Source organism: Cherax quadricarinatus, chromosome 9, assembly GCF_038502225.1.
Source record: "Cherax quadricarinatus isolate ZL_2023a chromosome 9, ASM3850222v1, whole genome shotgun sequence".
NCBI lineage: Eukaryota > Metazoa > Arthropoda > Malacostraca > Decapoda > Parastacidae > Cherax > Cherax quadricarinatus.
In genome coordinates this window covers 26,930,368-26,952,044 of record NC_091300.1, presented here as the reverse complement: position 1 = coordinate 26,952,044, position 21,677 = coordinate 26,930,368, and the positions used below count along the sequence as shown (strand labels likewise).

The window sequence follows — 21,677 nt, the reverse complement described above, 5'->3', positions numbered from 1 at the left end:
GTGACGAGCGGGGTACCACAGGGGTCAGTCCTAGGGCCAGTGCTATTTTTTATATATGTGAATGACATGGTGGAAGGGATAGACTCTGAAGTATCCGTGTTCGCAAATGATGTGAAGCTAATGAGAAGGATTAAATCGGATGAGGATCAGGCAGTACTGCAAAGAGACCTGGATAGCCTGGACACGTGGTCCAGCAACTGGCTTCTCGATTTCAACCCTGCCAAATGCAAAGTCATGAAGATTGGGGAAGGGCAAAGAAGACCGCAGACAGAGTATAGGCTAGGTGGACAAAGGCTGCAAACCTCACTCAAGGAGAAAGATTGTGGGGTGACCATAACACCGAGCACGTCTCCGGAGGCACACATCAACCAGATAACGGCTGCAGCATATGAGCGCCTGGCAAACCTGAGAATAGTGTTCCGATACCTTAGTAAGGAATCGTTCAAGACACTGTACATTGTGTTCGTCAGGCCCATACTGGAGTATTCAGTACCAGTTTGGAACCCACACCTGGTCAAACACGTCAAGAAATAGAGAAAGTACAAAGGTTTGAAACAAGGCTAGTTCCGGAGCTCAGGGGAATGTCCTATGAAGAAAGGTTGAGAGAAATCGGACTGACGACACTGGAGGACAGGAGGGTCAGGGAAGACATGATAACATTATACAAAATAAAGCCTGGAATAGACAAGTTGGAAAGAGACAGGATGTTCCAGAGAGGGAACACACAAACAAGGGGTCACAATTGGAAGCTGAAGACTCAGACGAGTCACAGGGATGTTAGGAAGTACTTCTTCAGTCTTAGAGTAGTCAGGAAGTGGAATAGCCTAGCAAGTGATGTAGTGGAGGCAGGAACCATACATAGCTTTAAGACGAGGTATGATAAAGCTCAGGAAGCAGAGAGAGAGAGAGAGGACCTAGTAGCGATTATCGAAGAGGCGGGGCCAGGAGCCGAGTCTCGACCCCTGCAACCACAATTAGGTGAGTACTAACACAACAATAGCACCAACACACCAAAAACACCAACACAACAACAGCAACAACACAAGACCAACACAACAATACAACACCAACACAACACCACAACAATAACACCAACACAAGCAACAAAACGACAGTAATTCAACAACAATGACACAAGCAACAAGAACACAGGCAACGTCAACATAACCAACAACAACAACAATAACAAAAAGTACAAACAACAAAAACCTCAACAACAACATAACAAACATAAAACAAGAACAACAACAACAGCGTATTAATAGCTAGGCAAACGGAACTCCAAAACAAATTTACGATGACTGTCAATCAAAACGTCGACACAACTGACTACTGACGTGAGGCAGCCAACGAGAACCATGACACGGAGGGACGGACAGATATATATATATATATATGTATATATATATATATATATATATATATATATATATATATATATATATATATATATATATATATATATATATATATATATATATATATAGATATATATATATATATATATATATATATATATATATATATATATATATATATATATATATATATATATATATATATATATATATATATATATATATGGTCAATTAGCAAAAACTCATTTAAAATTAAGTCCTTTCTAAAATGTTCTTTTATACGTTTAAAGATATATTTTTTTCATTAATGTTAATGAAAAAAATTTTAATTTTGAACCAAAAGAATCTTAGAAAACCTACCTACCCTGATTATAACAAGAGCAATTTATTTTAGCCTAACCCAACTAAATATATTTTAGACTTGTTTACAGTAATTTAATACTAAACAAACACAGTGAAATATTTTTTTTTTTCGTTAGGTTCAGAAAGATTTTGGTGAAATTATTGCATTCACAAATTTTCACTTGTCCTATATGGCAAGATGAGCGTTGCTATTTAAGCCAAGATCGCAAGTTCTGCCTATTCGGCACGACACACACACACACACACACACACACACACACATATATATATGGTTTTTTTTCAACAAGTCGGCCGCCTCCCACCTAGGCTGGGTGACCCAAAAATAAAATACCCCAAAAAGAAAATACTTTCATCATATATATATATATATATATATATATATATATATATATATATATATATATATATATATATATATATATATATATATATATATATATATATATATACATATATATACATATATATATATATATATATATATATATATATATATATATATATATATATATATATATATATATATATATATATAATGTGTGTGTGTGGGACCCATAGCCTCGGAGAAGTGGATAAAAAGACTTCAAGGAAGAATATTTGGATTTCTTCCTGAAACCATTTGAATATTCATTCTTACTAATTGAACAGTTTCACCTATTAGGAACATGTATTTATGGGCGAAACGTCGCGATAAGATGAGAATTAACCAGAGCATGAGCGAGGTAAAACAATCACAACTTACGTCCTTCTGAAGAAATATTGGAACCAGCCAATCAGATCACGTGTACCCAAGAAACAGTAATAGCAGCAGCCAATGAAAACGATGAGTCACGAAACCAAGCTCACAGCGTCACGCCAATCAGCTAACGCCATTTGAGTGCCATTCAGAGCTCGAAGATTGCATCAGCCAATAAGAGAATTAAATCAATCAGAAGATCTTATACTGCTACTCCCTTCAGGGAAGGAAGAGCTCCGTGACGCTGGTGAAGGGCTCTTGGTGCAAGGAGTTAAAGCCGTTCTCCCTCTGCCTTGGATCAAACCTGATAACCTTATATTTTCATTGGCGGCATATGACTCTCGTAGGTTTAGCGCTTCTTCATGATTTTAAGAGCTTTCTTACTTCTCTATCACTCATTCCCGTTCCTTCCCATCCCTTTCCCTGCCTTTACATTCCTTCCCCTTCCCTCCCATACCTTCCCATCTCTACACGTCCTTACCCATCGTGAAATGTTTCACAATATTTTCATTACTCTGGTGAAGTCTCTCAGTTTTAGGTGACAGGGTTCATTAGCCTAGTTATACAACCCATCCTGTGTGAGGGAACAACGAGGGGAACATAACTAACTTTCCTTCTTCCCATAGTGTAAATATTGTACCGAAGAGGGAATTAGCACAGTGCGGGTGTTCACACAATGTTATTATCACCTGTTTTTAAGAGAGAGAATAGAGCTCCCCCCCCACACACACATATAGATACACACACACACACACACACACACACACACACACACACACACACACACACACACACACACACACACACACACACACACACACACACACACACACACACACACACACACACACACACACACACACAAGGAATAGACTCCGAAGTGTCCCTGTTTGCAGATGACGTGAAGTTGATGAGAAGTTCATTCGATCGAAGACCAGGCAGAACTACAAAGGGATCTGGACAGGCTGCAGACCTGGTCCAGCAATTGGCTCCTGGAGTTCAACCCCACCAAGTGCAAAGTCATGAAGATTGGGGAAGGGGAAAGAAGACCGCAGACGGAGTACAGTCTAGGGGGCCAGAGACTACAAACCTCACTCAAGGAAAAAGATCTTGGGGTGAGTATAACACCAGGCTCATCTCCTGAAGCGCACATCAACCAAATAGCTGCTGCAGCATATGGGCGCCTAGCTAACCTCAGAACAGCATTCCGACATCTTAATAAGGAATCGTTCAGGACCCTGTACACCGTGTACGTTAGGCCCATATTGGAGTATGCGGCACCAGTTTGGAACCCACACCTAGCCAAACACGTAAAGAAACTAGAGAAAGTGCAAAGGTTTGCAACAAGACTAGTCCCAGAGCTAAGAGGTATGTCCTACGAGGAGAGGTTAAGGGAAATCAACCTGACGACACTGGAGGACAGGAGAGATAGGGGGGACATGATAATGACATACAAAATACTGAGAGGAATTGACAAGGTAGACAAAGACAGGATGTTCCAGAGATGGGACACAGCAACAAGGGGACACAGTTGGAAGTTGAAGACACAGATGAATCACAGGGATGTTAGGAAGTATTTCTTCAGCCACAGAGTAGTCAGGAAGTGGAATAGTTTGGGATGCAATGTAGTGGAGGCAGGATCCATACATAGCTTTAAGCAGAGGTACGATAAAGCTCATGGTTCAGGGAGAGTGACCTAGTAGCGACCAGTGAAGAGGCGGGGCCAGGAGCTTGGACTCGACCCCTGCAACCTCAACTAGGTGAGTAATTAGGTGAGTACACACACACACACACACACACACAGGAGAGTTAGGGGGGACATGATAACGACATACAAAATACTGAGAGGAATTGACAAGGTGGACAAAGACAGGATGTTCCAGAGATTGGACACAGTAACAAGGGGACACAGTTGGAAGTTGAAGACACAGATGAATCACAGGGATGTTAGGAAGTATTTCTTCAGCCACAGAGTAGTCAGTAAGTGGAATAGTTTGGGAAGCGATGTAGTGGAGGCAGGATCCATACATAGCTTTAAGCAGAGGTATGATAAAGCTCACGGTTCAGAGAGAGTGACCTAGTAGCGATCAGTGAAGAGGCGGGGCCAGGAGCTCGGACTCGACCCCTGCAACCTCAACTAGGTGAGTACACACACACACACACACACACACACACACACACACACACACACACACACATATACACACACATACACACACATACACACACATACACACATACACACATACATACACACATACACATACACACATACACACACACTCACACACACACACACACACACATACACACACACACACACACACACACACACACACACACAGGCCTAGTGTCTAATCGACATGTGCCTAGGACAAAATGGTAACAAAATGGTAACACACACACTCACACACACACACACACACACACAAACACACACACACACACACACACACACACACACACACACACACACACACACACACACACACACACACACACACAAAATCAGAAATGCTTTAATTCCTACAAAGATATAAATATAAACTCTCATTATCGTAATTTATAGCTAGAGACTGCTATCGTTCCTTAGCAAGCAACGATCGTTTAGCCAAACATAGGCGAGTGTAAATTCACTGATGCGATCGCTCCACCGAAACAACTCTGGACATTGCAAAATAAATACATCTCATTGAATTTAAATAATACTAAATATATATTTTTCGAGAGGGGGCGCAGGAATTCGAACTGAGAGACAAAATGCTAGCCCCCTAATCCACCCACATAGCTTAAATTTAAGGAAGTTAAGACACAAGTGCAACATCTGGATATCTTTATTGTAGACGTTTCGCCATCCATTGGCTTTATCAATACAGATTCTAGGACATAATAGGAAGACAGTAGAACTATATACAAAAGATGAGGTAATCAGTCCCTCAGCCTTGGAGTTAGTGTTCACAGCATCGTGAACACGTGCTGTGAACACTAACTCCAAGGCCGAGGGACTGATTACCTCATCTTTTGTATATAGTTCTACTGTCTTCCTATTATGTCCTAGAATCTGTATTGATAAAGCCACTGGATGGCGAAACGTCTACAATAAAGATATCCAGATGTTGCACTTGTGTCTTAACTTTCATATTGTCGGTATTTTATATCTTTCTTGACCAGCTTAAATTTAAGTTGATCTTTCAAAGTTGGATAGGAATAAAGTAACTTATATGACGATATGGCTCACGAAATCGTAATGACACGATCGCAAGCAAACCACGGTACGGGTGGGGATTGAACTTGCAAAAAGTAAGTTTTACGACTCACTCTCCGCGAGTTCAATCCCCTCCCATACCGTGCTTTATATTACGATATTTTTAGCAAAGTGAAACAGAGATTTGGTGGAAAATTATTAATTTCTCCACCAGGTTCATTTACAAAATGTACGTGTCTCAGTATATGTGTCAAAAATTTACCAAAATAATTTTTTTCGGAGACAGTTTCCGCTTCCTTGACAAATATGACATTGACTCTTGAGTTAATTTAAAACCTGTCGATGAATATTAGCTGCTACATGTCTCTCTACGCTGAGAGATACATGACTCTACGCTGAGAGATACATGACTCTCTCTCTCTACGCTGAGAGATACAAGTCTCTCTCTACGCTGAGAGATGCATGTCTCTACGCTGAGAGATACATGACTCTCTCTACGCTGAGAGATACATGTCTCTCTCTACGCTGAGAGATACAAGTCTCTCTCTACGCAGAGAGCTACATGTCTCTCTCTACGGAGAGAGATACATGTCACTGTCTACGCTGAGAGAGGCACATGTGTCTCTACGCTGAAAGATACATGTCTCTCTCTACGCTGAGAGATACAAGTCTCTCTCTTCGCTGAGAGATACATGTCTCTCTCTACGGAGAGAGATACATGTCTCTCTCTACGCAGAGAGCTACATGTCTCTCTCTACGGAGAGAGATGTGTGTGTGATGAATGGTTTGAAAAACCGACAAGTTGAAGATTGAGACACTTATGCAGCATATTCCCATATGCTTCATAAGTGTCTCAATCTTCACGGAGAGAGATACATGTCACTGTCTACGCTGAGAGATACGTCTCTACGCTGAGAGATGCACATGTGTCTCTACGCTGAGAGATACATGACTCTCTCTATGCTGAGAGATACAAGTCTCTCTCTACGCTGAGAGATACATGTCTCTCTCTCTACGCTGAGAGATACGTCTCTACGCTGAGAGATGCACATGTGTCTCTACGCTGAAAGATACATGTCTCTTTCTATGCTGAGAGATACACATCTCTTAGTGTAAGAAAAAATCTCTGAATACTGAAAGATAAATACCTGTCTGTGTTTATACAACAATAGAAACATAAACACCTCTCTTTGTATATACATTGTATATACAACGAGGGATACACTCCTCTCGGAAAATATGCCTTGTTAATTTATAGCGGGTGCAAGCTGACATAATGCATTAATTTACGAATCGTGGAATAATACATTGCAATGCATACACAATATACACTACAATAAACACCCTATATATTGAAAGTTAAGACACAAGTGCAACATCTGGATATCTTTATTGTAGACGTTTCGCCATCCAGTGGCTTTATCAATACAGATTCTAGGACATAATTGGAAGACAGTAGAACTATATACAAAAGATGAGGTAATCAGTCCCTCAGCCTTGGAGTTAGTGTTCACAGCATCGTGGTGGAGGAGAATCTGGAGCAAAGGCAAGAAGACTGGCGGTTATATAGGCATCAGTGGATAAGAACGTGCAGCAGACGAGGGCATAGTCACTGGTAGGCGGGATTCCCCAGTGGAAGTAGGTCCTTCCCAAAGAGATGGGTTAGTTGTAGCAGCCGTGAAGAAGGTCTTGTAGATAAGAAAAAAGGCACAATTCCGTGACTGGAACGATACACAAATAACCCGCACATAAAAGAGAGAAGCTTACGACGACGTTTCGGTCCGACTTGGACCATTTACAAAGTCACACTGTGTGACTTTGTAAATGGTCCAAGCGTTGTATAATCTTACGGGTTTAGGGCTTCCCCATGATTGTAATAATAATATCCCTGGTTTGTCTTATAGAAATATTGAGTCTCATAATTGTTATAGAGTCCGTACATCGGAGCAGGTTTGGTATTATGCCATATTTGGTATCTGGGTTTTCTTCCATGGAAAGTATTGGTTTGGTAATAGGATAGTTGATGAGTGGAACGGTCTGCCTAGTAGGTTGTCGAAGCTAAAACCTTGGGTAGTTTCAAATTTAGGTTGGATAAATACATGAGTGAGAAGGGTTGGATTTGAGTGGATGTTGCACATGAGTAAACAGAATTATCAAAGCTTATTGCTTGGGTAGCATTTATTCTGTTAGTGGGTTGGATTTGTGAAGAACCTGCCTAGTATGGGCCAACAGGCCTATTGCAGTGTTCCTCCTTTCTTATGTTCAGTGCGTTTCAGAATGGGACGTGGTTTACTAAGGCTCAGCGCAGGCGAGTTCTCCATTCAGTTCACCTTGTAGGAGGAACACGACGATATACTCTCTTTGTTTTTAGATGCATTGAAGGATTGAGACACTTATGCAACACATGGGAATCTTTATTGAAGAAACGTTTCGCCACACAGTGGCTTCATCAGTCCAATACAAAGTAGAAATGGGTAAGGAGAGTAGAAGTTTGAGGTAATCAGTCCCTCAACCTGGAATCGATGTGTTCAGTCCATCACAGGTTCAATCCTTCAACTTGTCGGTTTTCTAAACCATTCATCACATCTTTTAGATGCATTGCTCAGCAAATCAGATACACAGCTCGAAATGAAAATTTACTATAACTTACTAGTCAACATGACCTTATGCACTTCATGATGAGCTGATGAGCACAGAATCTTCTCAGAGCAGTCAGAGTATGCATCACGTAGTGTCTAGATTTACAGAGGTCGGCGAAATTTTTTGCCGTATTACCCCTCAACAAATCTGTGTACAGCGAAATTACTCGCTAGACTTGAAAGGCTACAGGTTCAAGTCTCCGTCACCAATCATCCATTTGACTGTTTTTACAACATTGTCATAATGTCTATGGTTAAGAGGACAGGGCTGCTGAAATATTTGTCTGTCGCTACCTTATGATTAGACAGTTGAGGTGACTATAGTATAGCAAAAAGCTCTCTCCTCACCCTCCACTTCCTCCGCTCTCGCTGGTAAATACCACCAGGGTTCTGTGCTGGTGACACGAGCGAGACACTTGTCACTTGGTTTGAGAGTCTTCCTACTCCCGCTGCCCGGCTTGTGGCAGGCTTTTCTATTGCTTGCCTGATCAACCAGACTTGTTGTTAATACAGCTGTCAAGTTCGCCTTGATGTCCCTACGTCGCCGTATTTATTAGTTTGATATTTGATATGGCCCTATGGCGATATGCTTGGTGTAATGCTTACCCCTCTACGTTCTTTTTTTTTTTTTACACAGGGTTTGACAAGGTTAAGGATCTCTAGCTTTATTGACAAGCTATTTACAGGTTAAGGATTCCTAACTTTATTGGCAAGCTAAGAGCTGTTACCTACATCAGCTCATTTGAAAGCATTTTTATTGTTATGAGACATACAAGTAAGGAACAGGATGAAGTTGGAGCCATCTGCGGGCCAGCATTTTCATTTGATCAACTGACTTTATCTCGTTGACATCATTATGCTGTACGAATGTGTTCCATACTCGAGTCATCCTGGGTATATATGATCTATCCTGGTTTGTCTCAGTTTCTATTTGTCTTTGTATCTGGTCTGGTCTCTCTCTCTCTCTCTCTCTCTCTCCCTCTCTCTCTCCCTCTCTCTCTCTCTCTCTCTCTCTCTCTCTCTCTCTCTCTCTCTCTCTCTCTCTCTCTCTCTCTCTCTCTCTCTCTCCTTTATACAAACGGATATTATAAAAGTACAAAGATTTCGTCTGACTACAAAACACCAGATATAATCTTCAAAAAACAATACAATTACATTATCACAACACGCGTTAACACCTTAATATTTCTCTGGTGTGATTACATTTGTAAGGAAAAAAAATGTGATTCCTTAAAAACTGTTACCATTTCAAATTCAGAAAACGATGTCTTTGTACGGACGTGTTATGTTAAACGTTTCTTAGATTTAATTCCAAAAGAGGATTAGGAAAAAAAAAATGATAAAAGGAAATGTTTCTGGGAAGGAATTCGTCCCCTTCAAGGAGGGGGAGAGTTACCTGGATGCTGGTGAAGGGCTCTTTATCCAAGGAATTGGAGCTGCTCTTTTCCTTGGGGTGAAAGCTATGTGATCCCTGTGGGTTGAGAGCTTCATGCATATGTTGAAGGGGGATTATATCCTCTGTTGTTGACGAAAGAGTATGTCTGTTATGCTCCACCTCAGTGAATTATTATTACTATTATTATTACTGTTATTATTGTTATTATTATTATTATTATTATTATTATTATTATTATTATTATTATTATTATTATTATTATTATTATTATTATTTGTCTTTTAAATCCAGAATTTGGGAAGATGGTAACATAAACGCCCATTTGGTCGTCTTAACCAGGGGTATCATGGCTCTGTTGTACAAAAACAGCCTAGCAAAGGGGTGAAATTGTTTAAAAACATTATTTCTCAGTCCACAGCACGATTCAAACCTGCAAACTCGGCATCAGAGTACACAATGCTATATTCACAATGCCAGACCTTGCAGGTTCGAATCCTGCAGTGGACTGAGAGATCATGTTTGTAAGTTTGTCAAATGGGTGGCTGTGGACGGAATCTTGAACAGTTGCAGTATGACATAGTCACACGAGCCTCGCGCACTGACTGCCCGTTTTCTGTTCGCACGGCAGACTCTTTTTATCGTCTTTTATCTTATATTTGTAAATTTAGAGCTTGAGTATGACTTAAGAAATCGTAATGACACGATTGCAAATAAACCATACCCCCGGCCGGGATTGAACCCACGTCATAGAGTCTCAAAACTCCAGCCCGTCGCGTTAGCCACTAGACCAGCTAGCCACAATAAGATTCATCCAACTAGGTATATTTCTACACCATAGGAAGGTTAGCACAGGCACCTCTGTGACCACAAATGCAAGTTTTTACAGACGAATCTCCAGCTAGCGTGGCCGTGACGAACTCTAGCTCAAGTCCCTTCACTGCCGTCAACATGACTTAAGAAATCGTAATGACACGATTGCAAATAAACTATGGTGTAGAAATATACCTAGTTGGATGAATCTTATTGTGGCTAGCTGGTCTAGTGGCTAACGCGACGGGCTGGAGTTTTGAGACTCTATGACCGCGGGTTCAATCCCGGCCGGGGGTATGGTTTATTTGCAATCGTGTCATTACGATTTCTTAAGTCATGTTGACGGCAGTGAAGGGACTTGAGCTAGAGTTCGTCACGGCCACGCTAGCTGGAGATTCGTCTGTAAAAACTTGCATTTGTGGTCACAGAGGTGCCTGTGCTAACTTTCCTATGGTGTAGAAATATACCTAGTTGGATGAATCTTATTGTGGCTAGCTGGTCTAGTGGCTAACGCGACGGGCTGGAGTTTTGAGACTCTATGACCGCGGGTTCAATCCCGGCCGGGGGTATGGTTTAGAGCTTGAGGTCGTCTGCTTTCTTTTCTTTTCCCCAGACACCTTCACTCATTCTTTTCCTCACCCCCTTTTTCTCTGTATTTTTCGTCTATCGCTTCTTTCTTTCTTTTCCCTTTCATATCTCTCCTGACCTTATTCTTCCAATTGTTCACCTTTCTCCGTTCTTCTTCCCTTCCCCTTCCTCTTAAATTCATTATCGCTTTCCTTTTTTCACTCCTTTCTATCTTCACCTCTTCCACCCTCTCCGCTTTCTCACAATCCTCTTATCTTCCTCTCATTTTCCTCTTTTTTCCCTCTTCCCTCTCATTCCCCCTCCTTTCCTTCTTGTCATCCTCTACCTTTCCCACCTCCTCGGCCTTTCCCATCACTGCAACGTGGATCGTCTCATATCCATTGCAGTGCAATTCCCAGGGATGCTTTCTGTCTGTGTGTCTCCTCTCTTTCTCTCTCTCTCTCTGTCTCTCTCTCTCTCTCTCGTTTTCCTCACACTTTCCCTATCCAGTCATCTCTCACAGGCGCTATAACCACTTCTCTCTTCGCCTCTTACCCCTTAAGTGGATAGCATCTTCTTCCATCTCGCCGTCTTCTTTAAGAGGCTGAGAAGCGTCTTCATGTCCCCTTGGTGTCAGTCCTCTTTTCTTTTCCTTTTCTTTTTGTTTTCTCTCTCTTCTCCTGGTGCTGCTAGCAACAATAGCATCATTTATCAGGCCATCATTCCAGAGGTCTGGGACCAGGCCGCAGGTGGGTGATAACCAGAGGAGACGACGTCAGGTACCTGGCTACCTGGGGAGTCTACCTGGAGTGTATTTTGAGGATCAGCGTCCTCGCGGCTCGGCCCCAGACCAGGGCCTTTCCTCTCTCCAAGCTTCGCTACGGTCCCATTCCCCCCCCTCTTTCTGAAAAGTGCTATATAACTTTTTCGTAATTTTCCCCCACCCTCTTCTTCTTTCATCTCATTTGATACCTTCTCTTTCTTCTTCGCTTGTAGTGTCTTGCTTCCCTCCTTTCTCTCAAGTAAATGATTAGATATCTTTTCTTTCCCCACACGTGAATAATCTCTCTTTCTCTCTCTTTCTCTCTCTCTCTCTCTCTCTCTCTCTCTCTCTCTCTCTCTCTCTCTCTCTCTCTCTCTCTCTCTCTCTCTCTCTCTCTCTCTCTCTCTCTCTCTCTCTCTCTCTCTCTCTCTCTCTCTCTCTCTCTCTCTCTCTCTCTCTCTCTCTCTCTCTCTCTCTCTCTCTCTCTCTCTCTCTCTCTGTATTTCATTACTTCCTATCTTCCCTCCAGCTCATCCAAGTCTTCAGTTTCCACCTGTATCTCCTTTGTCCTTGCTTCTCGCCTCTCGAACAGTCTATCCCTTTCTACCCTGGCAGTTCCTCTTAAAATTTCATGTCGTGATCATGTTTTCGCTGTCTCTCTCCTTCTCCTAGGTTGTCACATTGATTTCTTTGTGCTCTTCTTCGTAGCTCATTTCTCTCAGTTCTGGGACAAGTGCCGTTGCAGAATTTTAGAACTTTTCTAATTTGTTTACTACTACAGGTTGGGGCTTCATGTTGGTGCTGCATACTCGATGATAACCCTCGTGTTCGTCGTGTAGAGGCTCTTGACATTTTCAGTAAAAGTTACCAGGATCTGATAGTTTTGCTGACGAAGTTGGGGTTATATGGATGCTGGTTCCTGAGTCTATAATAATAATAATAATAATAATAATAATAATAATAATAATAATAATAATAATAATAATATTAATAATAATAATAATAATAATTACTCTCTTCCTTATTTGTCCCATTATGAAAAGTTTATCCACCTTGCCTATTTTCCTTAGCATTTTGTATGTTATAATCATATCTACGTTTTTTCTTCCATCTTTATGAGGTCCAGCTCTTTTAGTCTTTCCTCGTAGCATTTTTTAATTCTCAATATGCTGTTTAAAGTTGCGGTTTCATTCTGGAGGCTTGACTTTCAATTAATGGTAAATGATTTTTTGTTAAGAATTCTTAGGGCCGTCTCTACATTCGTTGACTAGCATGCGCTACCAGAGTCATTGGGTTAATAGAAACGTTTCGCCCACTAGGGAGTTTTGTCAGTCTAATGAGAAAGAAAATTTAAATAGGTGAAACCAGTCAGGTAGAAGTAGAGCGAAGAAGCATTAGTAGTGGGAGTGACTGAGCACGGGTCTTGCCCATGGCCGGGCCGCGGGAGTAGAAAAATCTCGAAGCCAGTTCAAAGGGCTGGCTGATCGTGTAATTTGCTGGTCGTGGAAGAGAGGAGCACTGCAGCAGGTCTGCCAATCTTTGGTACGTTTCCTGTGGTGATCTAGGAAGATGTGATTGGGTCTAGGCAAGGTGTACATCTCTCTCTTTTGTTCAGTAGTGTTGGTGGGTTCAGTGGTCGTGCCTTCAAGACATCTGTGCATCATATTGTTATTTTCTGGGAAAATGACTGTAGCTTTGTCCCAAGGAATGTCAGTTACGTTGCTCTGCTCTTTTATTATTAGTTATCTCAACATTTTCTTGCAGTGTGAAGAATTTTTAGCTGTAGATTCTGAGAAGGCGAAAAATGTAACCGATAATAACTTCCCTTTTGTTTTTGTTTTTTTTGTGATCGTGGTAGGAATATATATATGTTAGACCGCCTCTTTTGGAAGGTTATCCGTAAACACTGCATTATAAGTGTTGACCTGTCTTGGCAAAGAGTACAACTGAGAAGGGTAGAAAGTCATCTCTTTGTAAATGGTTTAATATTAACAGACTGTCGACAAAGACACTTGTTTATGGTTCAGGAAATTTATTAAAAGAAACGTATAGCCCTGGACTGTACATAAGTGTGTTTACCCACAGTCATTTCTTTTCTTTGCATAGAGACAAAGCTGAATTGAAAGTTCGATGTGGTTGCGTTGATCTTTGAAATTGGTGAGGTTAAGTCTCTCGGTACTACTACCGCTACGCCGTCAACGTACCTGAGCCACGTAATGTGCCATTGAATGATTCCGCAAAAACTGTAGCACAGCACAACACTCAGTGGTGAACCCTTGACCATATAAACTTATGCCGACAGAGATCTAACTCCAAAGAAAATAGGTCGAAATGAACTCAAATCTCAAATAAATCAACGAAGTCTGGAAAAGATAGTGGGAAGTGAAGACTGGCGATGTGGCTGTACAGGAACACGATAACTTGGTTTATTCTTCATGGTGACATTATGATGTCGGGTAATGAGATCTTCAGAGTGATTAAAATGAGAGTGGCTGATAGTACCTAACATTATGGACAGTCTTTAAGCCAGAACTCTGAAGCACTCCCGATGCCTGACGTGATACGACGTAGAGGAATATTAGCTTTATGGCTTTTCGGAAGCCCATAAATGTGTGCATGTTGAGGGGTGACAGGTAGGAAATTACGTATTTTTTTTTTTTTTTGCCTTGGGTGAAGAGTGATAGTATTTTTCTGGCTTCTCCCAGAGAGTCCATTTTTTTTTTTAATGACCTTGTCGAGTATAACACCTCCTTTTTCAGCTGTTGGGTTTCTTTTCCCAACACATGTAAGACAATAAGGTAATATTTAGAAAGCACATATAAAGGAGGACTACGGTGACGATTCCCTGGATGCATCCTTAGGAAAATTTTGAGTCCGTGGGCTTGTGGTTGCAAGCGATAAGATCGATATGTTGTCTGGGTTTCCGGTTGCCTGTGGAGAATTTGACTCGTAAGAGGGAAGAACTACTTGCATGTTTCCAAGAACCGCTTCTGCAGAGAGTATGAAGAATACAATGGTATTTGGTTTTCTGTCTTTTTTATTGATAAACTCATGGCTTACATCGTTTTAAATCACCACGAGAAACCTAACAGGGGACATTAGACCTGCAGCAGAGCTGCTCAGTTCTTGGTTTTGTTTCTTCCTTTCTCCACCCTCCTTCCCTCTTCCTTGTACATAGCATCGCCCGAAGTATATTACGCTTTTTTTTTTTCATCTTCCTTCTCCATCTAATTTGGTGTTCTTTGTCCGCTCTATTGCTCTGTAACCTTTGCTTTTAAGAACACATGTCCTTATTCCTTCATCATATATTTATAAAACACTTATTATCGTAATTCATTGTTTCTGAGGCATTAGCAGTGAGAAAAAGAATTTAGTATATTTTGTCCTTCGCTAACTCCTTCGCTTACTTCACTTACCAAACATTCATTGGGACAACTTGTATTTCATGTCTTCCGTATAACATGATAGAGCTTCGCAATCTGCGAAATGTTGCTACTCGGGAAACATGTGTTTGTACTGTAATTTGTTGATAATTCACTATTTAAATCCACTTTTCTATATTTTACTCTCTCTCTCTCTGTTTCTATCTCTTGTCATGGGGTAACTGTTGAATCGAAACGTATTGCTTTAATTGGGACAGCGTTTCGATCTGTTTGGATTTTTACCAAGTTCGGAAGGTCTGAAAAGATCCAAATGTTGTCCCCTTAAAAGCTTGTTCAGTAAGGTTTTCATTTTTTTTTCGTTCACTGTATAGTAACTGTCTTAAAGATCGTTCCAACTAATGCGGTCTGGTATGACACCAGGCCGCCCATAACAGAACACGTGGGTCCAGCACCTGGGACTTTCTCTGCTCGTCTCTCTCTCTCTCTCTCTCTCTCTCTCTCTCTCTCTCTCTCTCTCTCTCTCTCTCTCTCTCTCTCTCTCTCTCTCTCTCTCTCTCTGCCTGTGTGTCTTTTTTTTTTTTTTTTTTTTTTTTTTTTTTTTTCACAGGGTTAGACAAGGTTAAGGATCCCTCGCTTTATTGACAAGCTATTTACAGGTTAAGGATTCCTAGTTTTATTGGCAAGCTAAGAGCTGTTACCTACATCAGCTCATTTGAAAGCATTTTTATTGTTATGAGACATACAAGTAGGGAACAGGATGAAGTTGGAGCCATCTGTGGGCCAGCATTTTCATTTGATCAACTGACTTTATCTCGTTGACATCATTATGCTGTATGAATGTGTTCCATACTCGAGTCATCCTGGGTATATAGGATCTCAGATGGAGTGAAGTTCTGGAGAAGGGTATAGCCAGAGTGAAGTTGTTGCTTTCTGCCCGTCTTGTGGCATAAAAGCTTGTTTCACGCTGTCCTCGAAGTGGATCCAAGTGTGGTACTTTGACAATATTGGCCTTGTACTTAACAGTAAGGCCACCCACATCCCTCCTATGTTAAAGGCTTTGCTGAAATGACAGATCTATCCAGGATGGGTCCAGGCGAGAGATGAGACGTCTTGCTGTGTTCTCTACTCCGTCAAGCAGTCGCAGATGAGAGGGGGGGCAGGCAAACCAAGAAAGTGGAGCATACTCAAGGTGCGAGCGTACTTGTGCCTCGTACAGAATCTTGCAACCCCTACTGTTAAGTAGATGCGAGATACGGCGACGTGCTGTAAGCTTCCTGGCTGCTTTGTTTGCAAGATTTACAACATGGTTCTTCCTGGTTAGTTTGGAGTCAAATTTCACCCCAAGGATATCAACTTCTTCTCCGGGTGCCAACACCCTCCCATTCATCCTTACTACTGCACCAGCATTACCATCATGGTGCCTAGAGACGATCATCATTTGCGTTTTCTCAGGTGCAAATGTTACTTGCCATCTATTTCCCCAAGCTGATATAGCTCTCAGCTGGTGATTGATGTAGCTTAGAGCAGCTGGCATTTCTTTTCTTGGATAAGTGAATGTCAGTGTGCAGTCGTCTGCATATGCATGTGATTCTCTGATGAGATGAAGAAGGTCGTGAAGTAGACATTCCATAACAATGGTCCCAGCACGCTTCCTTGTGGAACACTTGCCCCAATAGGATGTCTTACTGATTTCTTTTCATTGAGAACTACACTTAGAGATCTACCATGAAGGTAATCACTGAGGAGACATAGCGTAGAGCCTGCAATTCCCAGTGCTTGAAGCTTTGCTAAGAGGCCCTGGTGCCACACCCGGTCGAAAGCGCCAGCAATGTCCAGTCTGTCTGTCTGTCTCTCTCTCTTTCTCTCTCTCTCTCTCTCTCTCTCTCTCTCTCTCTCTCTCTCTCTCTCTCTCTCTCTCTCTCTCTCTCTCTCTCTCTCTCTCTCTCTCTCCCTCTCCCTCTCCCTCTCTCCCTCCTCACTAATGGACGCGAGATGTCCACTGAGTCATCTTACCTGCTCACGAGACATTTTTCTATCTCGCTAGTGTTCGGTTGGCTAGCCAGCCTTTCAGAAACAGGAACTATCTCATCTCTCACCCCCGACGCACGATCACATTCCTCTCGCCTTTTCTTTAGCTTTGTGGGGCTGTTCCTTCTTCCAGCACTGAATGCTCTTCTGACATTCCTCTCGTTCCATTTTGAGATCATTCCTCCCGGTACTAATGCACTCTCTTCCTTACCTGTTACGTTCGACCCTTAAAAAAGAGAAATGGAAGGAAGACAAGGTTTCCCCTTTAAAGCCGGTAAAGAGATCATGATCCAAGGAATTGGATCTATTTTTCTCCTTAGATTAAATCCGATTGCCCCCTATTTCCCACTTGCTGTGTGATCCCTCTCGGGCTTAGCTCTCGATTAGCAGGACGAAGGATCGAGCCTCCAACCCTCCTTACACTGAAACACCTTCTTGGTGATGAGAGAATAAAAAATATATGGGCAAAGAGAGATTTGATATTAGATCAGAGGGAGGGAATATGGAGGAAGGAAAGGTGTTTTTGATATTTGGGAGCGGACTTGTCGGCAGATGGTTTTACGAAAGATAAGGTAAACCATGGGGTTGACGAAGGGAAAGAAAGGAGTGGTGCAGTGAGAGACGAAGAACTTTATCTATGGAGGCAAAATGGGGTATCCATACTGTTGCATGGGCATGAAGCATGGGTTTTGAATGTTGCAGAGAGGTGGCTGAGGGCTATAGAGATGTCGTGTTTGAGGGCAGTGTGTGGTGTGAAAGTTATGTAGGGAGTCTGGAATTTGGAGATCAGGTGAGGAGTTATCAAAAATGTTATTCAGAAGGCTGAGGAGGGGTTGCTGAGGTGGTTTGGACATTTAGAGAACATGGAGAAAAAATAGGATGACTAAGAGGGCATATAAATCTGGGGTGGAGGGAAAGTGGGGTAGGGTTTGTCCTAGAAAAAGTTGGAGGGAGGGGGTTAAAGGAATTACTGAGTGCTAGGGGCTAAAACATCCAACAGGTTTGGTTGTGTATATTAGATGGGAGTGAGTGTAGGCAAAGTTTTTTTTTTTTTATAATTTGACGTGCTGTTGGAGTGTCAGCAAGGTAAGTAACATTTATGAAGGGATTCAAGGAAATCAGTAAGCCGATTTTGAGTCCTGAAGGTGGAAGGTAGAGTGCCAGCACTCTGAAGGAAGGGTGGGGAGATAGTGGTTTGGAAGGTCATCTGAACTGTGCTTCTGGCAAGATAGTGATTAAATAAGAGTGAAAGTGTTTTTTTCTTTGTCGGATCACCCTACCTCGGTGGCAGACTGACGGAGAGTTAAAAAATAATCTCTCCCTGACAGTCCGACCGTTCTTCGTACGACTGCCGAGCGACGTAACTAGCGTGACGGGCGGCGAGGCTACACTTCGCTGTCGTGTAGGAGGGTCGCCACGTCCCCACGTCCTATGGAGACGCCATGATGGACGCATGCCCGTGGGACGGGCGCGTCTGGATGCAGACTCTTCTCTCAGGATCAGCGGCCTCACGGTAGAAGACGCTGGTGCCTACATCTGCCAGGCGGAGAACGCCGTAGCCACCGTAGTGGCCAACGCCACCCTCACCGTCTATGGTAAGTGCCGGTGACGGACGGACTCTTGACGTAAGGAATAGGTGGGACTCTTCCCTACCGTACGTCAAGCCTGCCTTCCGATTTGGACGATTTTGGCAATATTTTCACGTATTTTTTAATGTATTTCAAACTTTTTTTTTTTTTTGGGTAGATTCCATTTTTCCCCACAGCCTAACTACTCAGGGATCAGGCAGTGATTAGCGGATGGAGGATCGAAGCTTAACCATTTCTTAAGCTTAGCTTTTGCTAAGCTGAAGAATTGGTTAAGCTTAAGCAGACCAATTCTGAACGTTTGAGTGAACACGTTGAACTAACATATTTTTTAATTGACAGATCCGCCGATGTTGGTGTCGGGTCCCGTTGACACCTCTGTTATCCTGAACACAACGGTGCGTCTGCCCTGTTACGGGCGTGGCACTCCCCCACCCACGCCCGTCTGGACCCACTCCTCCCTGCCACAGCAGCCGGTGGGCGCGGGGTGGGCGGGGGAGAACGCCCACGTGGGTGAGGACGGGACGCTGGTGCTCACGCCCGTGCGGCGTACACAGGGGGGCACGTGGACGTGTTCTCTGGTGAGTGAAGCTGGTGCCGCCCACGCCCGCGCCTGGCTCACCCTCGTGGCACCCCGCCACGCCCCGCCACCCATCATCAGCGTCCCGCCCGCCAACCAAACCCTGCCCGCTCGCACCCACGCCACCCTCCACTGCCGCGCCCAGGGCCCGCCCACGCCCACCCTGACGTGGTATCGAGGGGCGGCGCCCGTTAGGATAGACGGGAAGAGGATTTCGGCCAACAAGGCTGGAGACCTAACCATCACTAGTAAGTGAATACTACACCCCTTATGTAAACACTGTACGCCTGTAACACTGCACCCTTTCAAGTGTACACTGCACCCTTTCAAGTGTACACTGCACCCTTTCAAGTGTACACTGCACCCTTTCAAGTGTACACTGTACCCTTTCAAGTGTACACTGCACCCCTTTAAGTGTACACTGCAAGTCTTAAGTGAAAACTGCATCCTTTAAGTGAACACTATGTCACTTAAGTTGACACTGCAATCTTTAAATAAACACTACAACCCCTAAATTAATACTACAACCCTTAAGTGAACACTGCAGTCCTTAAGTGAACACTTCAGCCCTTAAGTGAACACTGCAGCCCTTAAGTGAACACTGCAGTCCTTAAGTGAACACTACAATGTTTAAGTGAACACTGCAGTCCTTAAGTGAACACTGCAGTCCTTAAGTGAACACTGCAATGTTTAAGTGAACACTGCAGTCCTTAATTGAACACTGTAGTCCTTAAGTGAACACTGCAGTCCTTAAGTGAACACTGCAGTTCTTGAGTGAACACTGCAGTCCTTAAGTGAACACTGCAGTCCTTAAGTGAACACTGCAGTCCTTAAGTGAACACTGCAGTCCTTAAGTGAACACTGCAGTCCTTAAGTGAACACTGCAGTCCTTAAGTGAACACTGCAATCCTTAAATGAACACTGCAGTCCTTAAGTGAACACTGCAATGTTTAAGTGAACACTGCAGTCCTTAAGTGAACACTGCAATGTTTAAGTGAACACTGCAGTCCTTAAGTGAACACTGCAATGTTTAAGTGAACACTGCAGTCCTTTAGTGAAAACTGCAGTCCTTAAGTGAACACTGCAATGTTTAAGTGAACACTGCAGTCCTTAAGTGAACACTACAGTCCTTAAGTGAACACTGCAGTCCTTAAGTGAACACTGCAGTCCTTAAGTGAACACTGCAGTCCTTAAGTGAACACTGCAGTCCTTAAGTGAACACTGCAGTCCTTAAGTGAACACTGCAATGTTTAAGTGAACACTGCAGTCCTTAAGTGAACACTGCAATGTTTAAGTGAACACTGCAGTCCTTAAGTGAACACTGCAATGTTTAAGTGAACACTGCAGTCCTTTAGTGAAAACTGCAGTCCTTAAGTGAACACTGCAATGTTTAAGTGAACACTGCAGTCCTTAAGTGAACACTACAGTCCTTAAGTGAACACTGCAGTCCTTAAGTGAACACTGCAGTCCTTAAGTGAACACTGCAGTCCTTAAGTGAACACTGCAGTCCTTAAGTGAACACTGCAGTCCTTAAGTGAACACTGCAGTCCTTAAGTGAACACTGCAATGTTTAAGTGAACACTGCAGTCCTTAAGTGAACACTGCAGTTTTTAAGTGAACACTACAGTCCTTAAATGAACATTGCAGTCCTTAAGTGAGCACTGCAATGTTTAAGTGAACACTGCAGTCCTTAAGTGAACACTGCAATGTTTAAGTGAACGCTGCAGTCCTTAAGTGAACACTACAGTTAAGTGAACACTGCAGTCCTTAAAGTGAACACTGCAGTCCTTAAGTGAACACTGCAATATTTAAGTGAACACTGCAGTCCTTAAGTGAACACTACAATTCTTAAGTGAGCACTGCAGTCCTTAAGTGAACACTACAGTTCTTAAGTGAACACTGCAGTCCTTAAGTGAACACTGCAGTCCTTAAGTGAACACTGCAGTCCTTAGGTGAACACTGCAGTCCTTAAGTGAACACTGCAATGTTTAAGTGAACACTGCAATGTTTAAGTGAACACTGCAGTCTTTTAGTGAACACTGCAGTCCTTAAGTGAACACTGCAATGTTTTAGTGAACGCTACAGTCCTTAAGTGAACACTGCAGTCCTTAAGTGAACACTGCAATGTTTAAGTGAACACTACAGTCCTTAAGTGAACACTGCAGTCCTTAAGTGAACACTGCAATGTTTAAGTGAACACTGCAATGTTTAAGTGAACACTGCAGTCCTTTAGTGAACACTGCAATCTCTTAAGTGAGCACTG

At 42.6% G+C, this 21,677-nt stretch overlaps 1 protein-coding gene across 3 annotated transcripts in view; it reads left to right on the top strand.

Annotated features, from left to right (window-relative positions):
- The window catches only part of LOC128685942 (protein sax-3-like), a 1,098,442-nt gene that overhangs the window by 761,268 nt on the left and 315,497 nt on the right, over positions 1–21,677 (top strand). For all 3 annotated transcript variants that reach the window (XM_070083369.1, XM_070083370.1, XM_070083368.1), the window contains exons 6-7: positions 18,577–18,843; positions 19,177–19,662. In XM_070083369.1, coding sequence (XP_069939470.1) covers positions 18,577–18,843; positions 19,177–19,662 — 753 coding nt within the window. The remainder of the gene's footprint in view (positions 1–18,576; positions 18,844–19,176; positions 19,663–21,677) is intronic.